The 20,458-nt window shown below is 34.8% G+C and overlaps 1 protein-coding gene across 1 annotated transcript in view; it reads left to right on the top strand.

Moving 5' to 3' along the window:
- The window catches only part of GFPT1 (glutamine--fructose-6-phosphate transaminase 1), a 47,192-nt gene extending 34,100 nt beyond the window's left edge, over nucleotides 1-13,092 (top strand). The window contains exons 13-19 of the mRNA XM_037527536.2: nucleotides 2,826-2,946; nucleotides 3,339-3,496; nucleotides 9,018-9,132; nucleotides 9,511-9,638; nucleotides 10,503-10,670; nucleotides 11,366-11,527; nucleotides 12,147-13,092. Coding sequence (XP_037383433.1) covers nucleotides 2,826-2,946; nucleotides 3,339-3,496; nucleotides 9,018-9,132; nucleotides 9,511-9,638; nucleotides 10,503-10,670; nucleotides 11,366-11,527; nucleotides 12,147-12,191 — 897 coding nt within the window. The 3' untranslated portion in view covers nucleotides 12,192-13,092. The remainder of the gene's footprint in view (nucleotides 1-2,825; nucleotides 2,947-3,338; nucleotides 3,497-9,017; nucleotides 9,133-9,510; nucleotides 9,639-10,502; nucleotides 10,671-11,365; nucleotides 11,528-12,146) is intronic.
- Nucleotides 13,093-20,458: the final 7,366 nt, after the last annotated feature.

Below are 20,458 nucleotides of genomic sequence, written 5' to 3'. Positions count from 1 at the left end.
GCAAGTCACTTCATGAAAGGCAAAGAATGGGAAAGTTTTTGCACTATCCTTGTTTTGTCTTATAGTAGGCTTCCTACTATAAGAACAATCACTGGGTCTTGCTTATCATTGTCACTTGCTCCACGCACAGAGAGCTGGTAACATGTGACACTCAGTAGGATTTACTTGATATGCAAAGAGAAGTCTACCTTTTGTCATATGTTGTTCTTTGTTATTTTGGAAGTTGAAATTCTGTTTCAAAGACATGGGTTGGTTGTCCTGCCTGCCATGGCATAGGAATATAATGGTCTTTTAGTTCAACAAATCAGATTTACATGTGGTTCACATATAAAGAGACAGTTTATGTGTTGCTGATGTTCATGTTCCATAAGTAGAGAAGACCTTTACACACTCAGTTTCTGCTTTTATGATTGATTTCCAAGCTTCATCATGGTAATTTTTTATTTGATGTGGCATAATAATTATCTTTACTGTGGGAGCCAGTCATTTAGAGTGAAACTAGCTGGTCACTGAGTATTTGCATCTCTGCAGGCTTTGCTTTTCTCAAAAATGTGCCTGCCCCCACTCCACCCTGAAAATTTATAATCCTATAAAGGAATGTCTATGCAGTATTGAAGGGGAGAGTGCGAAGAGATGGCTTTGAGCATAGAAAAAAAGAATGAATTAGATTAATTAATGTAAATTATGGGGTTGGTTAATTCAGTGGAGTCTTAAATCTACTGGTAAATGAGCCCTCTATTTAGAAACTTAAAATTTGACCAAGTGTTTCATCTAATGCAAGCCTGAATTTTGGGTCAGTAATTTATATATTATGATAAAATCCTGTAATTCTGATATTTTGGAAAATATAAGGTTTATTTTTTTTATTTTTCTTTTTTCATGAGTGCTGAGTACTATAGTTAGCAAACATTAGATCCTTTTATAGTTTCATAAAATAGTGTCATTAGTTTTGTTCTACATAGGTTTTTGATTTTTTTTTTGGTGGAGTCAAACATGAATGTCACATTTGAATAATGGCTTTTTTAAATTTTAGTACTATGTATCTTGAACATTATTAACCAGCTGAAATTATTCTAAGTATAGCTTGCTTTTCAAAATGCTAATTGAGTTTATACAATGGCATACATAATATTAAATCTCTTGTGATAGAAATATATCACTCTTTTTAAAGAAGTTCTTCTACAGAAAGAACAAGCCATACATTATTACAGATATATTTTGAGATTACTTTTTTGGGGTATATTTTTCAGTATCTTATAAGTTGCCAAATTTGTATATTTTTTTTATTTTGTAATTCCAGTGTAACATTTATATTGTAAATTCTAGAAAAGAATTTGATTTTCATTTGTTTGATGAACACATATAGCATGTTAGTGTCAGTAACTTAGTTATGCATAATTAGTAAATGAAATACATCAATGTAAAGGTTGTTTTTTAAATTTTATGTTTTTACATCATTCTTCATTTTTGTACAATGTATGCTTCTCATCTTGGTTCTAGTCCCAGTAAAATTCCCACCCTCAATTCACCCGTGTACCATCACCATAGTGTCTTGTGCTCTTCCCACCCCTGTTTTGATCCTGTTCCCTTCTCTCCCCCTGCAGAATGTCTCTGTTGGTTTTGATTTTTACTTATTATAATTACTTTTTTTTATCTGATCCTTTATTTGGATCCTCTGCATTCCTCCTATAAGTGAAACCAGCTGATATTTTTCTTTTTCTTTCTGACTTATTTCACTGAGCATGATCCCTTCCAGCTCCATCCATATTGCTGTGAATGGCATGAGTTTATCTTTTTTGAATGCTGAGTAATATTCCGTTATTTAAAAGTAGGAAAACTGGGGCTCCCTGATGGCACAGGGGTTAAAGTCTCAGTGCTATCAAGCTGTCACCAGCTACTGCAGCATGAGTTTGATCCCTAGCCAGGAAGCTAACCTACATGGCACAGCAGACCTCTCCTGTCTCGCCTGCTGTTCCCCTCAGCAGTGTATTCAGTAGATCTGCCTTTTTTCCTTCCTACTCTGTCTCTTCTGAATCCTCTCACCCCCTGCACCTCTGGCCTACACCCCAATTCTTGTATGCATAAATAAATCTTTTTAAAAATCTTAAAAAATTAAATGAAAGTAGGAAAACTTTTGTATATGTTACAACACTGCTAATGTGTGCCAAACTGAAGTTATGAAACAAAAAGTTAGAAATAAAGTAAGGAAATCTTTATAATCTTTCACTCCTGTAGAAGGAATACAGAGATGGTAAGACCACTTGCCTAAAGAGGCAGGTGATCTCTGCAGTTCTTTAAATAGTTAAATTTATACATGTGTAGGGCCTAAAATTTTTGATTTGCATTTCAATACATTGACTATTTTGGAAATGGTAATACTTATGAATACATTGCAGTTGTGAAGTGTTTAATTTCTCACTGGGTGTTCGTACATTTGTTACTATCTTATTTGAAATCTCTCAGTGACTCAGAATTATATGAATTATTATTTAAAGAGTAGGAAATATAGAGGTTGGAGAAAACATGCAGGCCCACTCAGAACAGTGCCTTTTCAGCTTCTCAAAACATTTTGAATGTGTAGGTATATTTGCTTAAAAGAAAATATGCATTAACTTATGAAAAAAATTGTACTAAAATGTTAACAATGCTTTTTAGGTGGTGGGATTCTTATTTCTGTGCTTTAATCTGTGTTGTTTACTTTTTCTAACAATGTGTGTAATATCATATTTATAATCAGAAAGGGAAAATTATATATTGAATCCAAAGAAGTGCATGAGTATTTGAAGTAAAGTTGTGTGACTAAGACAGACATCTTTCCGATACAGACACGTCAAGTTCTTGAAGAATTGACAGAGTTGCCTGTTATGGTGGAGCTAGCCAGTGATTTCCTGGATAGAAACACACCAGTCTTTCGAGATGATGTTTGCTTTTTCATCAGTCAGTCAGGTAAGCTAATTGAAGGACTTGAGGAAAGGAAAGTAATTCTTTCTAATGCTTGCAGCATATCCTGACAAAAACTGAAATTTAAACATAAACTTGTGTTACAGATGGCAAATGCAGATTTTGTTATTATATAATTCTTTATAAATTAGCAAAATTAACATGTTTTATGTCAGAAAACTGAGCTTTCAACAAGGAAGGAAAGGAGATCTTAAAAAGTAGGATCTTATTAAATGTTTACAAAATATATTATTTTAAGGTCATATTTATATTTTATTTAAAACAAATAAAGCTTTTGAAAGTATAGGCATTTTTTGTTTATGCAGCTAAGAAACATGAGTTCTAAAAATGCTCTATAAGTTGACTGCTCTGTGTGTTACTTTTGTGTTTTTACACAGGGGAGACAGCAGATACCCTGATGGGTCTTCGGTACTGTAAAGAAAGAGGAGCTTTAACTGTGGGGATCACCAACACGGTTGGTAGTTCCATATCACGGGAAACAGACTGTGGAGTTCATATTAATGCTGGGCCTGAGATTGGTGTGGCCAGCACAAAGGTAAATTCTTCACTTAGTTCTTATGTGGTTATTTAATCATAGTGTTGGTAAAACAGACTAATCCATATTCTATATTTAATTTGTTAGCACTTACAGAACTCATAGTTTACTAATCATTATAATTTCAAGACTTATGGGTCAGTAGGTAAAGTACTTGTTCCCTTCTTCACTCCCATCTTTGGATTTTAAAAGGGACAAATGTATAACTTAAGTTCACTGGTAGTCGGGAGTTAGAAAAGTAATCAATTAGAACCATCCAATTTAATTCTAATAATTTTGGACATTTTAATTTACATATTCACTTTCTAATAAATTCGCCAACATATTTACTACCTTTGAAGGGTTTGTAAATAGTATGTCTTTGGAATAAAATTTGATTATTAAAAATGATGATTATATGGAATATCTGTTTCTCTTTAAATAGTCTATTTTATAGAGATTTAAAAACATCCTCCCTTTTAAAGATAAGTGTCTAAATGGGATATGATGCATTTAGCAATACTAATAAAAATAGGAATCTTAGAATTTTATATAAATGCAAATGGCTTTCTCTCTCCACATGTGTATTACTCTTTATGATTTCAAGATTTCAGTTGCTTAAGTCTATTATTTCCTACTAATGGTTTAGTAAGATGCTTACGTATTGGTAGATTTGAATTTAATTGACGGTACGTGGAAGATGATGTAAACATGTACATTACTACATTTGATTTTTTTCCTTTTAAAGAACCTCATGGAAACTGTGTGTGTGTGTGTGTGTGTGAAATTTGATTATTGTGTGAAAAGTCAAAATGAGGTTTTTTGTTTCTTGGTTATTTAGTGAATTTTGCTAACACTAGAATTTAAAAGCTGAAATCTAAGTTTTCTCCAATAGTGATTAAAACATTCAGGGTGTTTGTGCGTGGGTTCCCTTTCTGTGCCTGTATAAATAACCAGTTGCTTTCAGCAGCATCTTGTGGATTTTTGGAACATCATCCAGACAGACAGCTTTGATCAGGGATTTGAATCCTGGATCCCTTTTATTCACAGCACAGTGTGGTATATGTGGGATATGGGATCATACCACCAAATGGATGCTATTTTTTTTTTTAAAGATTATTTATTTATACAAGCACTGGGGTACAGGCCAGAGGCACGGGAGGGTGAGAGGACTCACCAGAGACAGAGCAGGGAGCAGAATAAGCAGAAGGACCGAAGTACACTGCTGAGGGGAGCAGTGGGCGAGGCAGGAAAGGTCTGCTAAATCTATAAATTCCCAACCCACATGTGGGACTCTCCCCGGCCAGCCGGGAATTGAACCAGTGCTGCTGAGGCTGTGGACAGCCTGCCGCGCCACGGGGGAGGCCCCCAAATGGATGCTATTGACTTACCTTTTCATTAACTCTTTCTTGAGCTGTGAGCTTCCAGGGTATATATAGTTTTTTAAATTTCTAATTGTTATTCACTAAAGCTTTAATTTTCCTCAATATTGGGTTACATTAATTTTCAGGCACAGAACAGAATTAAAGGAATTTTACATTAATACCCATATACTCATCACTTAGATTCTACCATTAACCTTTTTTCTGCAGTTTCATTGAGGTATCCTTTTTATATCATAACATTCACTAACTTAAAGTGTACAGTTTTAAATGAATTTGGCTGTGTAACTACTGTCTAAATCTAGTTTCTTTTATTTTTGAGGCAAAATACATGAATGTATTGGGGGGGGGGGTTAGTTCTTATTAAGACTGTAGCCTGGAGAACACAGACCCAAGAAGCATTTGAGTTGTGTGTCTGAGTTGCCTTGGGTGGGGAGTGCTTATACACACAAAATAAGTGGGGTAGTTTACACTCATAATCCGATTTTAGAAAAAAGTTCTGAAAAAAGTACTCTGTATCCCCTTTATAATCAGTCCCTGGTACTACTCCCCAGCCTCAGTCAAGTACTATTGCTTTCTCTTGCTATATATTGTAATTTTCTAGGAATTCTTATAAATGGAATTGTGGAACCATGTCTTTTCTTTCAGACTACTTTCATTTAACATGGTTTTTGAGATTCACTCATTTTTTTATTTGTATCAGTAGGTTTTGTTTTGTTTTGCTTTGTTTTGTTTTTTGCAAGTTCTTTTTTCCTTTGAAATAACCACAGATTTATAGGAAGTTGCAAATATAGGATAGAAAAGCCCCATATTCCCTTCACTCACTATCTTTCAATAATTAATAGTTATAACATCTGGTATAGGAAAGTAAGCATCTTTGTGTAGTGCATACTTTAATCTCTTTAAAAAAAAGATTCCCTTAAAAATTTTAGTAAGTATAGCAATTTGGTCTTTAATTTTTCTTGGGTTCTGAAGTGATTTTGTTTTCTCAGCCCCCTTAGACATTCTGGGCTTGTAGTTACTTAACATTTTTGGGATGTTTGGTCCTGGACCGTTTCTGAATGACAAATACAAGTTTCTATGTTAATGGGGTGATCAAAGAAGCTTATGGTTAATCATGATCTTAGAGTTCTATGATGGAACTAACAGAAGGATTCTATAAAATCTTGATTATGTATTCCTATCTTTGCTACAAACGCTGTCATGGTTAGAGGGATATAACTTTCCCATAATATCATACCATAGAAAATTTAATATTTCTGTAGGAATTGATGTGCAGGTTCAGCAATTTTTGTGTGTTATTGCAGGTGTTTAGTATTTCACCACAGTACTGACTATTGTTGATTTTAGAAAATAAACCAAAGTTACTTTATTTTTGGCTGAATAAAAAGTAAAACCAAGTTTAAAAGTTCAGAATCAACATTTTCCTGGTACTGGTAAATTCTTTCAAACCTTAATAGATTTTAAATATAAGGTGTAGCTTATTTTTATCATAATTGGTTTTCTGGTATGTACTGATAAAATAAAAAACATTAAATTGGAAATTAAGCTGTAATGGGAATGTCATTGAAAAATGCAAGCATTAAAGTTACTTTAATATTGTACTTAAAAACCATTGTTAAGATATTTTAAGTCCAAAGAAAGAAACGTTAGTCTGTAGGATAGCATTTTTAGGTATAGACTGGAGGAACCTGCCATACTTATCTGATCAGTTTGGATTCGAAACAGTTTAATTATCGCAGGGGTCAAGATACTGGATCTCTTCCTCTGCCCTAATAATATATTTTGCATTTAATAAGTTTATTGAAAAGTAGGAAATGGTAGATTTCAATGGTACAGAGGACTTCAATTAGAACACACAAATCCCTATAGATGCCAAATCTACCCAGTTTAGTAAGAAAAAAATAAGTAAAACAATAGAAAAGGAGGAGACAGGTTTCTTCTTATTTGCAATTGGTGCTTTTGACTACCCGTTTCTTTTTTTTTTTTTTTTTAAAGATTTATTTATTTATAAGTACTGGGTACAGTCAGAAGCGCAGGAGGGTGAGAGAATTCACCAGAGCCAGAGTGGGGAACAGAACAGGCAGACTGAGGAAATACACTGCTGAGGGGAGCAGTGGGTGTGGCAGGAGAGGTCTGTCATGCCACGTGGGACCCTCGTGGCAGCCGGGGATCGAGCAGTCGCTGCAGAGGCTGCGGGCAGCTTCACAGCCCAGTGCTCAACCGCTGCCCCACCAGGGGAGGCCTGACTACCCATTTCTTAAGTAGAGCTTAAGATATCAATTAAAAACTTGGAATGAATCAGAAGTCACATACACAAAATTTGTTTATAAAGTGACAATGACTGGTTCGAAAAGATATGGATAGAAGTGTGCTTAGAATTCTTCTCTATTTTTAATTAGCCATAAAATTCTATTTTTAATAGCTGTAAAAATAGCTTTGCCAAGAAATGTGTGAGATGCCTCATAAATATTTGTTGATGAAATTAAAACTTTATAAACTTACGGACTTTTAAATTCCTAGCACAAATTGATGGAAGGTTGTTTTGTAAAGAAATAACATATCTGTGGGTCAGAATCAGTATTCCTGCAGTATAACTTCTTTAGTATATCAAAGTATTTGGACTATAGGAAATGTCAAAGAGTGGGGTAAAGTGGAAGGAAAAAATTGGCTATCTCTGAAAATAAGAACAGAAATCAATACCTTGCATTAAAATGAATTTCAGATGGTCAAAGAAGGAAATTTCAAAAAATATAAAATAAATGGGACAATGAAAACAATACAATTAAGAAAATGTGACAATCAACTAATGTTAAGATGAAGGACTGTACAAGCTTAAAAGTACTATATAAAAAATGAAACTTTTATGTCAATAAGTACCATTATAAAAGATCAATCCAAACTGGAAAAAAGTATTTGAAACTTAACAATAAAGACCTTGAGACCAACTAAAAAAACAGGAAAAAGAAAACAAAATCCAAGTCAAAAAAGTAAAGAACAATAAAGTTAATTTTCAAAAGAGAAAACATAAATGACTAACAAATATAAAAAAAAATCTTACTAGTTTTTCAGGTTCAAATATATGTATGGTAAAGTATTAGTAAAAGTTCATTATCTTGCAGTCAAATGGTAAAATTATGTTGAAAAGACAATTCTTAATATTGTGCAGTATGTGGCAAAACAGACATATCTCACATTCATTCAACAGCTAATGGGACTGAAAATAGTCTTGACAGTATCACTGCAAATCCTAAAGTAGCCACCATTTTATAGCGTAGAAACATGAATATCTTTTAGCTCATAATTTCATCATTAAAAACTTAATATCTTAAGTCTATGTGACAGACATTATGTTACATTAATATCATTTAATTTTCATGAAAATCCTCTGAGTATCATTATACCTTTAACAGATGGGACATCTGAGATCTTAAGAAATGAAAAAAACGGCTCAAGGTTTTTATACACTAGTAAATGAGAGAAATTGTTTCTGCCTTAGGAAAATGCTTGTAATGTTAATTAGGAATAAAAGCAAGTTACAAAATTATATCTGTTAATAATTACTTTTCTTAACAATATAAAAAAAGAGTAGAAGCAAAGAGTAGAAGGCAGTTTTCACAAGCATGTAATTATTTATTCATTTAGTAAGATTATTATTTATTTTTCAGTTCAACTTGCTTTTTTATTTCTAGCCAAACTTTAAAAAAGGTGGAAATGAGGAACATGCAGTAGGAAAAGGTGAAAAATCAAAGAGCAAAATAAAAAAATTCAATAAAAACCCAAGGAGAGTCCTATAAGCCCTTGCTTTTAATGTACATTCAATTCAGTTTAGTTATTATGCACATGCACATTTATTCTCTACTCACCTTCCTTTGGCATGTTTCTCTTCCTAGAGAAGAGTATTAGGGATTTAATAAGCATCCAAGGCATTATTAGGTATTATTCTTTTCTATTTGGAAATAAAAGTTAAATCATTTGTTCAGGCTTCAAAAATGAAGAACAGAGAGAGATTCCCTAAGTATTGTTTCACTTTACTGTTACTGTCTTAAAAGATGATCAGTGTATACTTATAAAACCAATGGGAAATCCAATGGGTATGGAATTCTGAGCTCTTAAAATGCAGCTACAGCTGATCCTCTTGCTTTTGTGTGGTATTTCAGGCTTATACCAGCCAGTTTGTGTCTCTTGTGATGTTTGCCCTTATGATGTGTGATGACAGGATCTCCATGCAAGAGAGACGTAAAGAGATCATGCTTGGATTGAAGCGGTTGCCTGGTATGAAAATATTCATATACTATACTTTTGTTGTCAAAGGGAATGGCTAATGGGTGAAATTCTTTTCTTACCCTGGAAACTATAGTTTGTAGCTAGTCACTAAGATCTTTCTAATTTTATTCCTAGTAGTAGTATTGTTATTATATCTGTCAGTTTATTGTTCTCTTTCAGACATTTTGCTAATTATTTCTTAAAGTTAAAACATTTTTAAGTAAAATTTTTATTGAAGTAACATTGGTTTGTAACTTTACATAAATTTTAGATGTGTAGTATTATAATTTGACATCTCTATATACTACATCATGATCATCACCAAAAATCTAGTTTCTATCCCTCACCATACAATTGACCCACTTACTAATAATTGCTTCTTAACAGATTTGATTAAGGAAGTACTGAGCATGGATGATGAAATTCAGAAGTTGGCAACAGAACTTTATCATCAGAAATCAGTCTTGATAATGGGACGTGGCTATCATTATGCTACTTGTCTTGAAGGAGCTTTGGTAAGTTTCCTCACTTAAATTTCAAACTATGATTTTGAATGGAGTGGAACTTTTTTAAGTGCCTTTGTATTTATGCACTCTGGTGTGTTTATCTTGAGAAAGTACAATAGAGTACTTAATTCAAAAGTGAAAATCAAAAAGCATACATTTCGGTATGATAACTTGGAGTTAACAAGTAACTTGAGTTAAATTGTTCAAATAAGAATAAAATAAAAATTAAGGTTTCATACACCATGGAATATTACTCAGCATTCAAAAAAGATAAACACATGCAATTTGCAGCAACATGGATGGCGCTGGAAGGCATCATGCTTAGCGAAATAAGCCAGAAAGAAAAAGAAAAATACTGGATGGTCTCACTCATAGCAGGAATCTAGAAAACTTAAATAAGGGACCAGGAAAATGAATAACTATAAGAAAGTGAAAATCAAAATCAACAAAAAACTATGAACCAGAGACACTCTATGGGGGGTAGAGGGTGGGAGGGGAGGGATTGGGGTCAAAATAAGGGGGTTGCAATTGTATGGGGAATATAAAAATAAAATATATTTAAAATAAAAAAAAAGACGTGGAAAAAAAAATTTAAGGTCTCTAGGTGTGAAATTTAGTTGAAGTCAAACATGAAACAAATCAGAACAATAGTTACAAAGATACATGAATACATTTATGATAATCTAAAATCTTCAAAAAGTCCTTATGGGGTTTTAAATTGCTAGCCACATTTATAGATAGATAAATGATCCTTTTAATATTTTTGGATGAACAGGTAGTAACTTCAGACATCTGATGTTTTGTGTAATATTTGCTTAAAAATGAATTTAAAAAAAAATGCACTGAAGACTAACATGGTTCTTTTCCTATTAGAAAATCAAAGAAATCACATACATGCACTCTGAAGGCATCCTTGCTGGTGAATTAAAACATGGCCCTCTGGCTTTAGTGGATAAGTTGATGCCTGTCATTATGATCATCATGAGAGATCACACTTATGCCAAGTGTCAGAATGCTTTTCAGCAGGTGATTGCTAGGCAGGTAAGTGAGGGCCTGCGCCCTGGGTTGCCTTAGGGGTCTAAGAGTTGGGTCAATAAGCCATATTTGAATATTATGACATTTAAAGGGATAAACTGATGCCAAGCAGGTGGTTTATGAAACATGTTTAGGGTTACATGTGAGGAATTTGAGATACCTAAGAATTTTGTTCGACAAGACCCAACCCATAATCTCATAATAGGCAGAACCAAGATCAAAACTGAGGTCTTAGTCTCCAAGTCCTCTCCTATTCAAGTAGTGTGTGCTATTTCATTTTAATATTCTTAAATATTTCTGTTGAAACCTTACATTTGGATTTTTACATTAATCTTGTGAGTGCTTTGCTTAACTTCATTTTCCTCAGATTATTTGGCTTTATATGTAAATCCAAATCCCCAAAGGTATTACTTTCTAGGTACAATGTAGAGGTTACATCGTTGAGCTTCAAAGCAGGCAGACGTGGATTTAAGTACTGAACCTGGTATTTCTTAGTTGTGTTAGTATAAATAAATTACTGAATTCCCCAAAACTTTCATTTCCTCAAGTGTGAGATCAGTCTGATTTACCACATGGGATTCTGAGTTTAAATAAGTCTATTTCAGCGAGACCACAGGTGAATTTCAGTGTAAAATTTACACTCATGTGCTGCAGTCCTCCTGCCTTTGCTTACCAGTGTATGTGTGATTTTTCGTTTTCAGGGACGCCCGGTGGTGATTTGTGATAAGGAAGATACTGAGACCATTAAGAACACAAAAAGAACAATCAAGGTGCCCCATTCAGTGGACTGCTTGCAGGGCATTCTCAGTGTGATCCCCTTACAACTGCTGGCTTTCCATCTTGCTGTGCTGAGAGGATATGATGTAAGTATTGCACCACTGCATAGATCCCCAGTACATTCTGATACTTTTAAATTTTAAACAATTGCATGTGAGTAATCCATTTGTTATATATCTATCATCTGTTGCGTTTGTATGGCTGATTTTGTAGGTTATATGGTAATATTTTCTTACCCATAGAACTTGAAGGAATCTTGGAGGTTACCTACATGATTCTGATTCTCCTTGGGGAATATACCTGTTTTCTTAAAGCATTCCTTGCCTGGCAATTATTTGTTTTGGGGACTGTCCCACACATACTGAAGAATTTTTAGCATTCTTGATCCCAGTCAACCAAACCATCCTGCTTTTATACATTTCTAGTGTTTCCTAACAGGGCTCCCACCTCTGTAGAGGACCACAGGAACTCTTTATGTGTTAAACTGATTGATACTCTTAGAATTCTTTTTCATAACTGATCTCAGGTTTTTTCAAGATACTTTATGTGACTGTGTTTTTTAATGTAATTCCTTGAGCCTATAATAAAGATAGCTAATGAGCATGTTATTTTCTGTCTTTATAAATGAAAATAATTTGCTAATAACAACTGTCCTTAGTTCTCCCAATGTATATAATCTCTCAAATCTTGCTTTTATTTTTGCAGGTTGATTTCCCCCGGAATCTTGCCAAATCTGTAACTGTAGAATAAGGAGCATCTGGGCGACTAAGCAACACAAGACACCTTTTGTATTTAAAACCTTGATTTAAAATGTCACCCTTCTAAGCCTTTTTTAAGCAAATCCTTATTTATAAATCAGTTATAATTATTCCACTCAATTTGTGATTTTTGTGAAATTACCTCATATTTTTCCAGTAATTTGTGGGGGACTTTGAATAGTAGAATCTGTATTGCAATTTGTATCAGAAATGAGATTTAGGTCTCATTTTCTTTAAGGGACACTGGGTGTTGAATTTCTGCTCCCCTCCCCAATCTTAGAGTATTGAATGTTTTTAAACTAATTGTTACTTGTTTTAAGATGCTTCTGTTTATTCAGACCAGTGAAAGAGTAATGCATTTAATTGGAATATCTAAAGCCAATAATACTTGAACATTTCATTAAGGCTTTGCTAAGTTATATATAAAGAGAATATGCCGTGATTTACTTTGAAATTTGTGTTTTGTTTTTCAATGAAACTGTAAAACTTAATAACTAAAAATTTTTCATGATGGGATTTATAACTAAGTTAGGTTAATAACCTTTGTCTCAAGCTCTTTCCTGTTATCTGTAGGTTGAGGTAACGTAGGACACTAAATAGTATAGGAAAGCATTGGTTTTCTCCAACCCTTAGCAGAACCTATTTGCACAAACTCATAGCACAAACTTTAACTTCGAGCTGCTTTGAACAACTGACAATGTGATTTTAAATTTGAAGATGGAATACATACATGTTGGGTATCCTTTTCCTGTTTTTTCATCTCTTTAAAGTGGTTTCTAATTCCTTATATATGAAGGATTTTCTTTAATGACTTTTGAATGACTTTTATCTTGTTCTTTGAAATTACCACACACAGTTGCTATCACACAGTTAAATTAATATTGATGTATTCAGAATTCTCTTCAACTTTTGTCCCAAGGAAGAATTTCCTGCAGTTAATATTAACCTCCTTTAGTTGCCTTTTTGCATAAAACTAGTACCTTCATGCTAGTTTAGAAGCTCTTTATGATTCTTTAGAATACTTGCAAGCCTTTTGAATAATTATTTGATTCTAAATGTATATGAATAAGCTTAGAAAAAGTAATATGCTTTATGCTGATAATAGTGAAGGATTGAATCAAATTTTGCATTATTTCCTAGGTATTTTCTTTGTGTTTTCTGTGTCCTATCCCTGAAAAATATTTAGGAACAAAGAAGATACATAAAGTAATATTGAGGTGCCTTCAGCTGATTAGTGTCAGAAATGGAAATTTACAATTTCGATTAAAATATTTATAGAGTATTTGACATTTAAAAAGTTTTAACAATTTCTTCCTGGATTTCTTCGACCAAGTCTTGAGGGTTATAGGATAACATGTCCATGTTTTGGTTAAATCCCTTTTCAAAAGTTTTAATTTTAAAATTGTGAAGGCAAAACTAAATTTAGCATAATTTAAATAAGCGCACTCTTTCCTTTTTCTGTGTTTGAACTTCTTGACAAGGTAATGATTCACTGATAAATATTGCTGCAAGTGAAGCATGTAATTTTTCTTGTTTATTAGGGCGATGGAAAGAATTGGCATATTTTGAGGCAATTTGGAAGGACTCATAGAGACTAAAAGCACCACTTTAAGAAATAAAATATTTACATATATTGCTACTATATCTCTATTTATGTTGTTTTTAAGATTGGTTTGTGTAGACCTACTTTAAGTGTGTGTACAGTGTCATTTCTTATGTTAACATTTTGTGCATGATTTGTGTGGGTTTATAGTGTTTCTTAATTGTGAAATCAATCAGTTTTCACAATCTCTTTTTTTCTCTCTCCTGTGTGTCTCTCTCTTTAAGACACATACACAGTTTAAGCAAGGATAAGTTTAAATCACATACTAAAAGCCAATATTAAGAACAAGGAGTGATATTTTCCAAACATGGTTCCCCTCCTTTTTGCCATTGAATGTGATTTTTAAATACTTCTATAAATTAATTATGAAAAAAAAGATTCTGTAATAAAGCTTAACCACTATTAAGTTTACACGCCCAGTTAAAACCAGTGTGATACAGGATAAGAAAATCTGATTTTTTAAGGAAGATAGTCTACATAAGGAGTTCTTTTATATAAAAAGTTCTTTCTCACAGTTCATTTAACATTTATATATTTTTTAAAGAATTATTTATGCATACAAGAACTGGGGTATAAGCCAGAGGTGTGGGGAGGTGAGAGGATTCACCAGAGAGAGTAGGGGGCAGAACAGGCAGATGTACTGAAATACACTACTGAGGGGAGCAGCGGGCGAGGCAGGAGAGGTCTGCTGCGTTCTCCCTGGCCTGCGGGGATCGAACTCATGTTGCAGTGGCTGACGATAACTTGATGGTGCTGTCTTTAATCCCTGTGCCACCAGGGAGCCCCTAACATTTAAATTAACTCATATATAACTTCCCTACCCCAGGCCATGAGCTCTTTTTATGCTGGAGGGTCATATGTAGCATCTAACACATGGCCCAGTAATGATTGTTATTTTGGAATCGGTCAGCTTTTCTGATTTTTTTTTTTTTTGTCTTTTATAAAAATCTCCTATGCCATAGGAATAAATGGAAATAGGGAAACTAATGTTAACTATTTTCAGTTTGTTGTAACTACGTCAACAGCCTATTATAGACAAGTCATCAGTCATGGAACTGAAAAATACATCTCATTTAAAGCAAAATCCACCTGTCCTTTGGAGGACTCATCACTAGTGAAGACTAAGATCATTGGAAGGCTGGAGCGAGAGAGTGACAAATAGAGCTGAACTGAGTTGTTGAATATTGTAAATAGATTTATTTACTTAAAAATAGTGATCCAAGTTTTGGGGCATGTATGTTCCTAAGAGGTGAAATACATTTTATAAAGTATGTTGTTATCTCTGTCTGTCTATCTACCTACCCACCTATCTGCCTATCTTGTGGTACTCTATGGAACAGCAGTGATTAAATGCAAAGGTTACGACTAGTCAAGCATGAACACTAAGTAAAGGGAACTGGCACAAGATAATATGTAAGTGGGGCTGTTGGTTAAGAGAACCAAAACAGGGTTTTTTGCTTAGGTTTCTTAGAAAGTTGTTTCGTAGTCTAGACTATCTTATTCTTTCAAACGTTGGCCTCTTGGCCTGAGTTATTAATAAGGATGAGAGGAAATGAACCTTTTTTAAAGTTCAATGGTACTATTCCTCTGACACATTTCTGTTACTCATCAAAGAAGGAAAATCAACCAAATTGTTTGCTTTAACAAGCATTTTAAGAAATTCTTTGGGGTTAGTTTTTTTCCTTATATTTTAAAAAGTTAGGATATACTATAGCACTAAAAAGGAAAAGACAAATGTAATCCATTCTACGCTACAACTTAAGTGATTTTTCTAAAAAGCACAATGTCATTGAAAAAGAATTTATAGCTTACATCGAATTTATGAAGGCCAAAGAAATTGGATGGAATATTGAAGATATTTTAGTCTTATATCCACATATCTAGTAGATTTTATGTACCAGAATAGCAGATAAGTGTTTTACCCATGAAAACAGATTTTAGATCACATTCCTTTGTTTTTACTGTTAAGGTCTGAATTTTTAACACTGAAATTGGTTACCCCCCAATATTTAACGATTATTAATATATCAGTATTTCCTTAGCTTGATGAAGTTAACCATATCTTTAGATCTCTGATGTAACATCCAATAGGACTGATAACATAAGCCTCAAACGTATAATATCCAAAGTTAAACTAAAAATCAGTTAACTAGCAAGATTGTAAAGTTATGCTATTAACTTATAAGACAGTACTAGCTGATGTTAATGTTACAAAATATACCATAAATAGTGGCTAATGAGAACAGTTTAGGAAATTCTCCAGCTACCTTATTACATTAGTTTTCAGAATGAATATAAAAATGATCCTATTAGCTTTTTAAATTCCTGTGATTACATTTCTTAAAATAATAAAAATTTTTTAAATTTTCTTTATATTTCTCTTGAGCTAAAAATCCTAGATTCATCCTTGCTTTTAGTTTTGTGTTCTTTAAAATGAGTTATTTAGTTTGCTGAGCCAATTGGTCATTTTTTCCTCATGTCTTGTAAGTCTAGTAACTAATCCTGAACTGTGAATAAATTACCAAAAACTTGCTGAGAATTGCATTTTGAAGCAATTTGCCAATATTTGAAGTGTATACATACTTGTAGTTTTGTTAAAGATTGTGTTGTATTAAGAATGTAGCCAGTTTTTACTTCAGTTGTTGGTAAGCATTTTTGATGCTAAAAGTTATTCACTGCTATTGCTTTTAAAAACAAGAAATGATTGCATAAATGTCAAAAGCCATGTGTGTCCACTCCAGCTTCCCAATTATTTTAGAATCATTAGATAAAAGAAAGGATTTACTCTTTATGATGTCATACTCCAGAGATATTAAACTTTCTCAAGTCTTTAAAATTTCTTTGCAATAATGTGTTGTTTTTAGCCGACTTCCAGGATGTACAATGCTCAACAATTTTGTTTAATTTTGAATTGATAGTTGCAAAAGAAAGATATTTAAGGTAGCTAGCAAGACAGCATATATTCTAAATCTAAAGTTGCTGTAGTATCTAGTAATCTGTTACAGAACTATAACTTCTTTTACAGAATCCTTTTATAAACACCACGCTAGTGTCTCTATCCCTAGTGCTTATAGTAGTTGCTGTGTTTTGCAGGAGGCAGAGTTAGGCTCAAGTAATTTCAATAAATAGATGGGCTGTTTTGTCTACTCATAAAAATGAGAGCTCCCTTTCTCCCTTTTTCTCCTCTCCCACCTTCCCGCAAGACCTGAAGCTGCCACATCAGCATGGATAATTGTTTTCCACAGTCCATGTTTCTGGACATACATTTTCCTAGTGAAGAGTTTTCTTAAAATTCATCTTAGTTGGTTACCAGTAAGTATTTATGCAAAAAGTTTTTTAGCTTCTCTCTCCCTACTTCTCAGTTGATGCTAGCTAGAGCTAAGCAGAGGCAGCATTTTCTTGGTGTGATACTTGGATTGAAACACTACAGTAGGATAAACAAACTTGCCCTGCGTTGAGTTGGAAATTGAAGCCTGAGTCAAGATCCGTAAGATAATGTATCAGGATCTTGAAGCTCTTAAATACTTATTTTCTGATACAGTGTCTATAAAGTGATATTATTGCTGTTATATATGTAATATAATAAATGGAAGGTAGAACTTGTCAGTGATGGGAGTGGGAAGTAGGTAATAGAGGAGGCATTACTTATTTTCTAGTAAGTTAAAAACTTTAAGCAAAACAATAGCAAGCAAAGTTTAAAAAAAAGAAAAATGAAATCTGACTAAACTTAATAAATATCTTTAACTTGATTTATTGTAACATCATTGCTGCAGTTCTGGTAACGTGGCAGGCTGTTTTCCCTATCTGTAGAACATTGTAGTGTAAAAGCCATAAATCTCAGGCTTTTCACACTTGAGAAAAAGAATGCTTTTGATTCCAGTTAATTTAACTTCATTCTTCTTTATTATTAATGCTCATGTCCTTTTGAGAATTGGAATGTGAAAAGCAATGTGGCAAATATTAAGGAGTGGGAAAAGCCATAGGAAAATAATCTGAGGTCAATTTACTTTTCTTTTGGAGTTGAGCGACCCTTTCCCCAGTGCTTGGGCTCACATCATCTTCCTCAGGCTTGCAGAGGGAAAAGGGTGGCTGTGACTACTACATTTTCAAATGCTCTCTTGTTATGGGGATCCCCTTGTGGGCATCTGTCTAAACGGGTGGCTTGGGCTCCCCAGAGGCCTACTTGGGGTGAGGGCCTGATTCCCAAGGATTAGACAGGATGAGGCTGACCTCATTGTGGAGGGGAGGATGAGGCTGAGAACCAGCTCTTGGTCATGTGGCTGGATTTGTTGGATGGCAGGGGCATCTTCTGCTAAAAATGTCAGTAAGATAATAAGAGGACACAGAGACCTGATACGGGGAACATTTATTGAGTTTAACACAAAGGGCAGTGTATGTGTGTGTGGGTCCTCCTTAGTCCACATGACACCTGTTGCCACACAAAGGTGATGGGGGAACCCCACAGATGCCACTGCAGAGGAAGACTGCACCGTGCCTAGCAGTGGATTTGTTCCATGGTACATTTTAGTGCACCCCTTAAAATGTGGGAGATTGCTTTCCCAGAGTCTACGTAAACAGGTGGGAGAAAAACCCAGAATGTGGGTTACTGCTGGTCACATGTTAATGTAATTTCATTGGCCTGCAGGCTGTCAGGCTCAAGGAAACTTTGGTTACATAAAAAAGGGAAAGCATACTGTAGTTGGCAAACAAAATATGTCTTTGTGTGTGAGAGTGTGTGTGTGAGAAATGAGCTTTCATTTAGAAGCTTTGGCAGTAGTTTCAACTGGCTCCCCATCACTTTTTAAATGATATTCTCTGAGCTTAGAAACCAAGCAGGGAGATCATGGAATTCTGGCTGGCAATATTTTTAAAAAATGCAGGCCTGCAGTGAAAAAGGAGGTGGGGATTTGGCTGGGAGGCCTTTCTGGGCTGCAGAGCAAACCAACGAGGGTTACTATGGCGGCACTTCTACTGTTTATATAAATAAAGGTTTTTTTCTGACAAACATACTTCATATTTAATAATCCTCAATCCACAGGGACTTCTCTGTCAGTAGCTAGTCCAAATCATAGACTTGGGTAGAATTTTTTTATTGTGTATGGTTGTTTTCAGGCACTCAGTACAAGTGTTAAGTACTAAAGTGGAAGGGCGAGAGGTATTTAGTGATTGGAAGAGAAATTAACCTGCAATATTAAAATGTGAAACAGGCTTTTTGCAGATTCAAACTCTATTGGACCAGCTTACACAGCATTCATAAATACAGGCTGCCATTTCAATTCCGTTCACATGCCTGGTGAAACTCTACTCCACATACCTAACTTCTTTGTCTCTTTTATAGCACTGCAACCCTCCCAGACAGCCATGCTTCTTAGAGCTGTGGCCTGGGAATTTGCCCTCTTGTTAGCCCATATCCAATCACTTGGGAAGTCTTAACAAGCTTCTGTATTGTAAGAGGACTTGTTTGACAATGAGTAACAAAACCCCCTACTTTCTCGAAGTGAGGGGATTTATTGGATCATATAACCAGAAGGGCATGGGGCAGGTCTGGCCTTAGGAATCTTTGGGTCCAGCTTATCTCCAACGGGTCCCAGATTCTGGCATATCTGATGTTATTTGCCCCTGTAATCTCTAGTAAGAGTCAACCCTTGCAGAAATATGAGGTCTGAGGTAAGGAACATTAATTAAAGCTTGAATAAAAGCTGTTTGCAGTTTACTATTCCTCCTGAGTATCTACACACACCTCTAGATAGGCCCAGAGACTCAGCAATCCACAGGGTCTCTTGAGTTGTTGCCTCATCACTGTGCAAAGCCAGCAGGGAGCACTGAGGGTCTTTGTGCAACCACATGACGAGACTTCTGTACTGATACCCCTTCCAGAGTTTCCCTGATGAATAAACTGATTCTATTTCCTGATGAATAAACTGGTTCTATTCCCTGATGAATAAATTTGTTCTACCCCAACTTAAGGGCCCCTCATAGCTAGAGGGCCTCGGAGTCCACCACCACTCTGAGACACAGGCATTCCAGAAAGCCCCCAGGAGTTTCATTTTTCTGCCAGGTTTGGGTAGGATGTCCACATGTGGTGAGTGCCCTCTCTTGCCTGGCTCAAGACCTCTTCCTACATCACCCCAAAGTCGCAGATCCTTGAGTATCATAGAGCTTAGTTCTGGTAGGTGGGGCTGGAACAACACAACAAGAATGATTACTTTCTTATCCTTTGCTTCACTATCTCCTGTTTGCTTCTCTCTGCTCCCATGAACACCACACTTACTACCAGTGCTTCCAGTCTTTTGTACTTACACTTACTATTTTAACAAGTGACCAAAGAGGCACAGAGACATATGGGTCACAGAGGGTTGGTGACCAGAGGGCTGGGACCCAGATGTCCTCATTCTCTGCTTTTTTCTGCTTTATCCAATGAACTTTGTTAATATCTGACAGACCTACTGGTAACAATTTTTTTTTTAAATCAACTTAATAGAGCAGGATTTTTAATTTTGAGAGTCTAATTTGAGATCTTTGGAAGGGTAGTGAAATAATATTGACGGGCTATTTGCATACGGGCCTTAAGGAAAGAGGGATTCTGGTGATAGCAACAACTTGATCTAAAGGGGCCTTCCTTCAGAGGGAAGGACATCTTTGAGTAAGGCCAAGCT

Source organism: Talpa occidentalis, unplaced genomic scaffold (assembly GCF_014898055.3).
Source record: "Talpa occidentalis isolate TD23 unplaced genomic scaffold, MPIMG_talOcc4v2.1 talOcc4.5, whole genome shotgun sequence".
Taxonomy (NCBI): domain Eukaryota; kingdom Metazoa; phylum Chordata; class Mammalia; order Eulipotyphla; family Talpidae; genus Talpa; species Talpa occidentalis.
The sequence above is the reverse complement of the archived record's forward strand: the minus strand, read 5'-3'. Positions and strand labels throughout refer to the sequence as shown.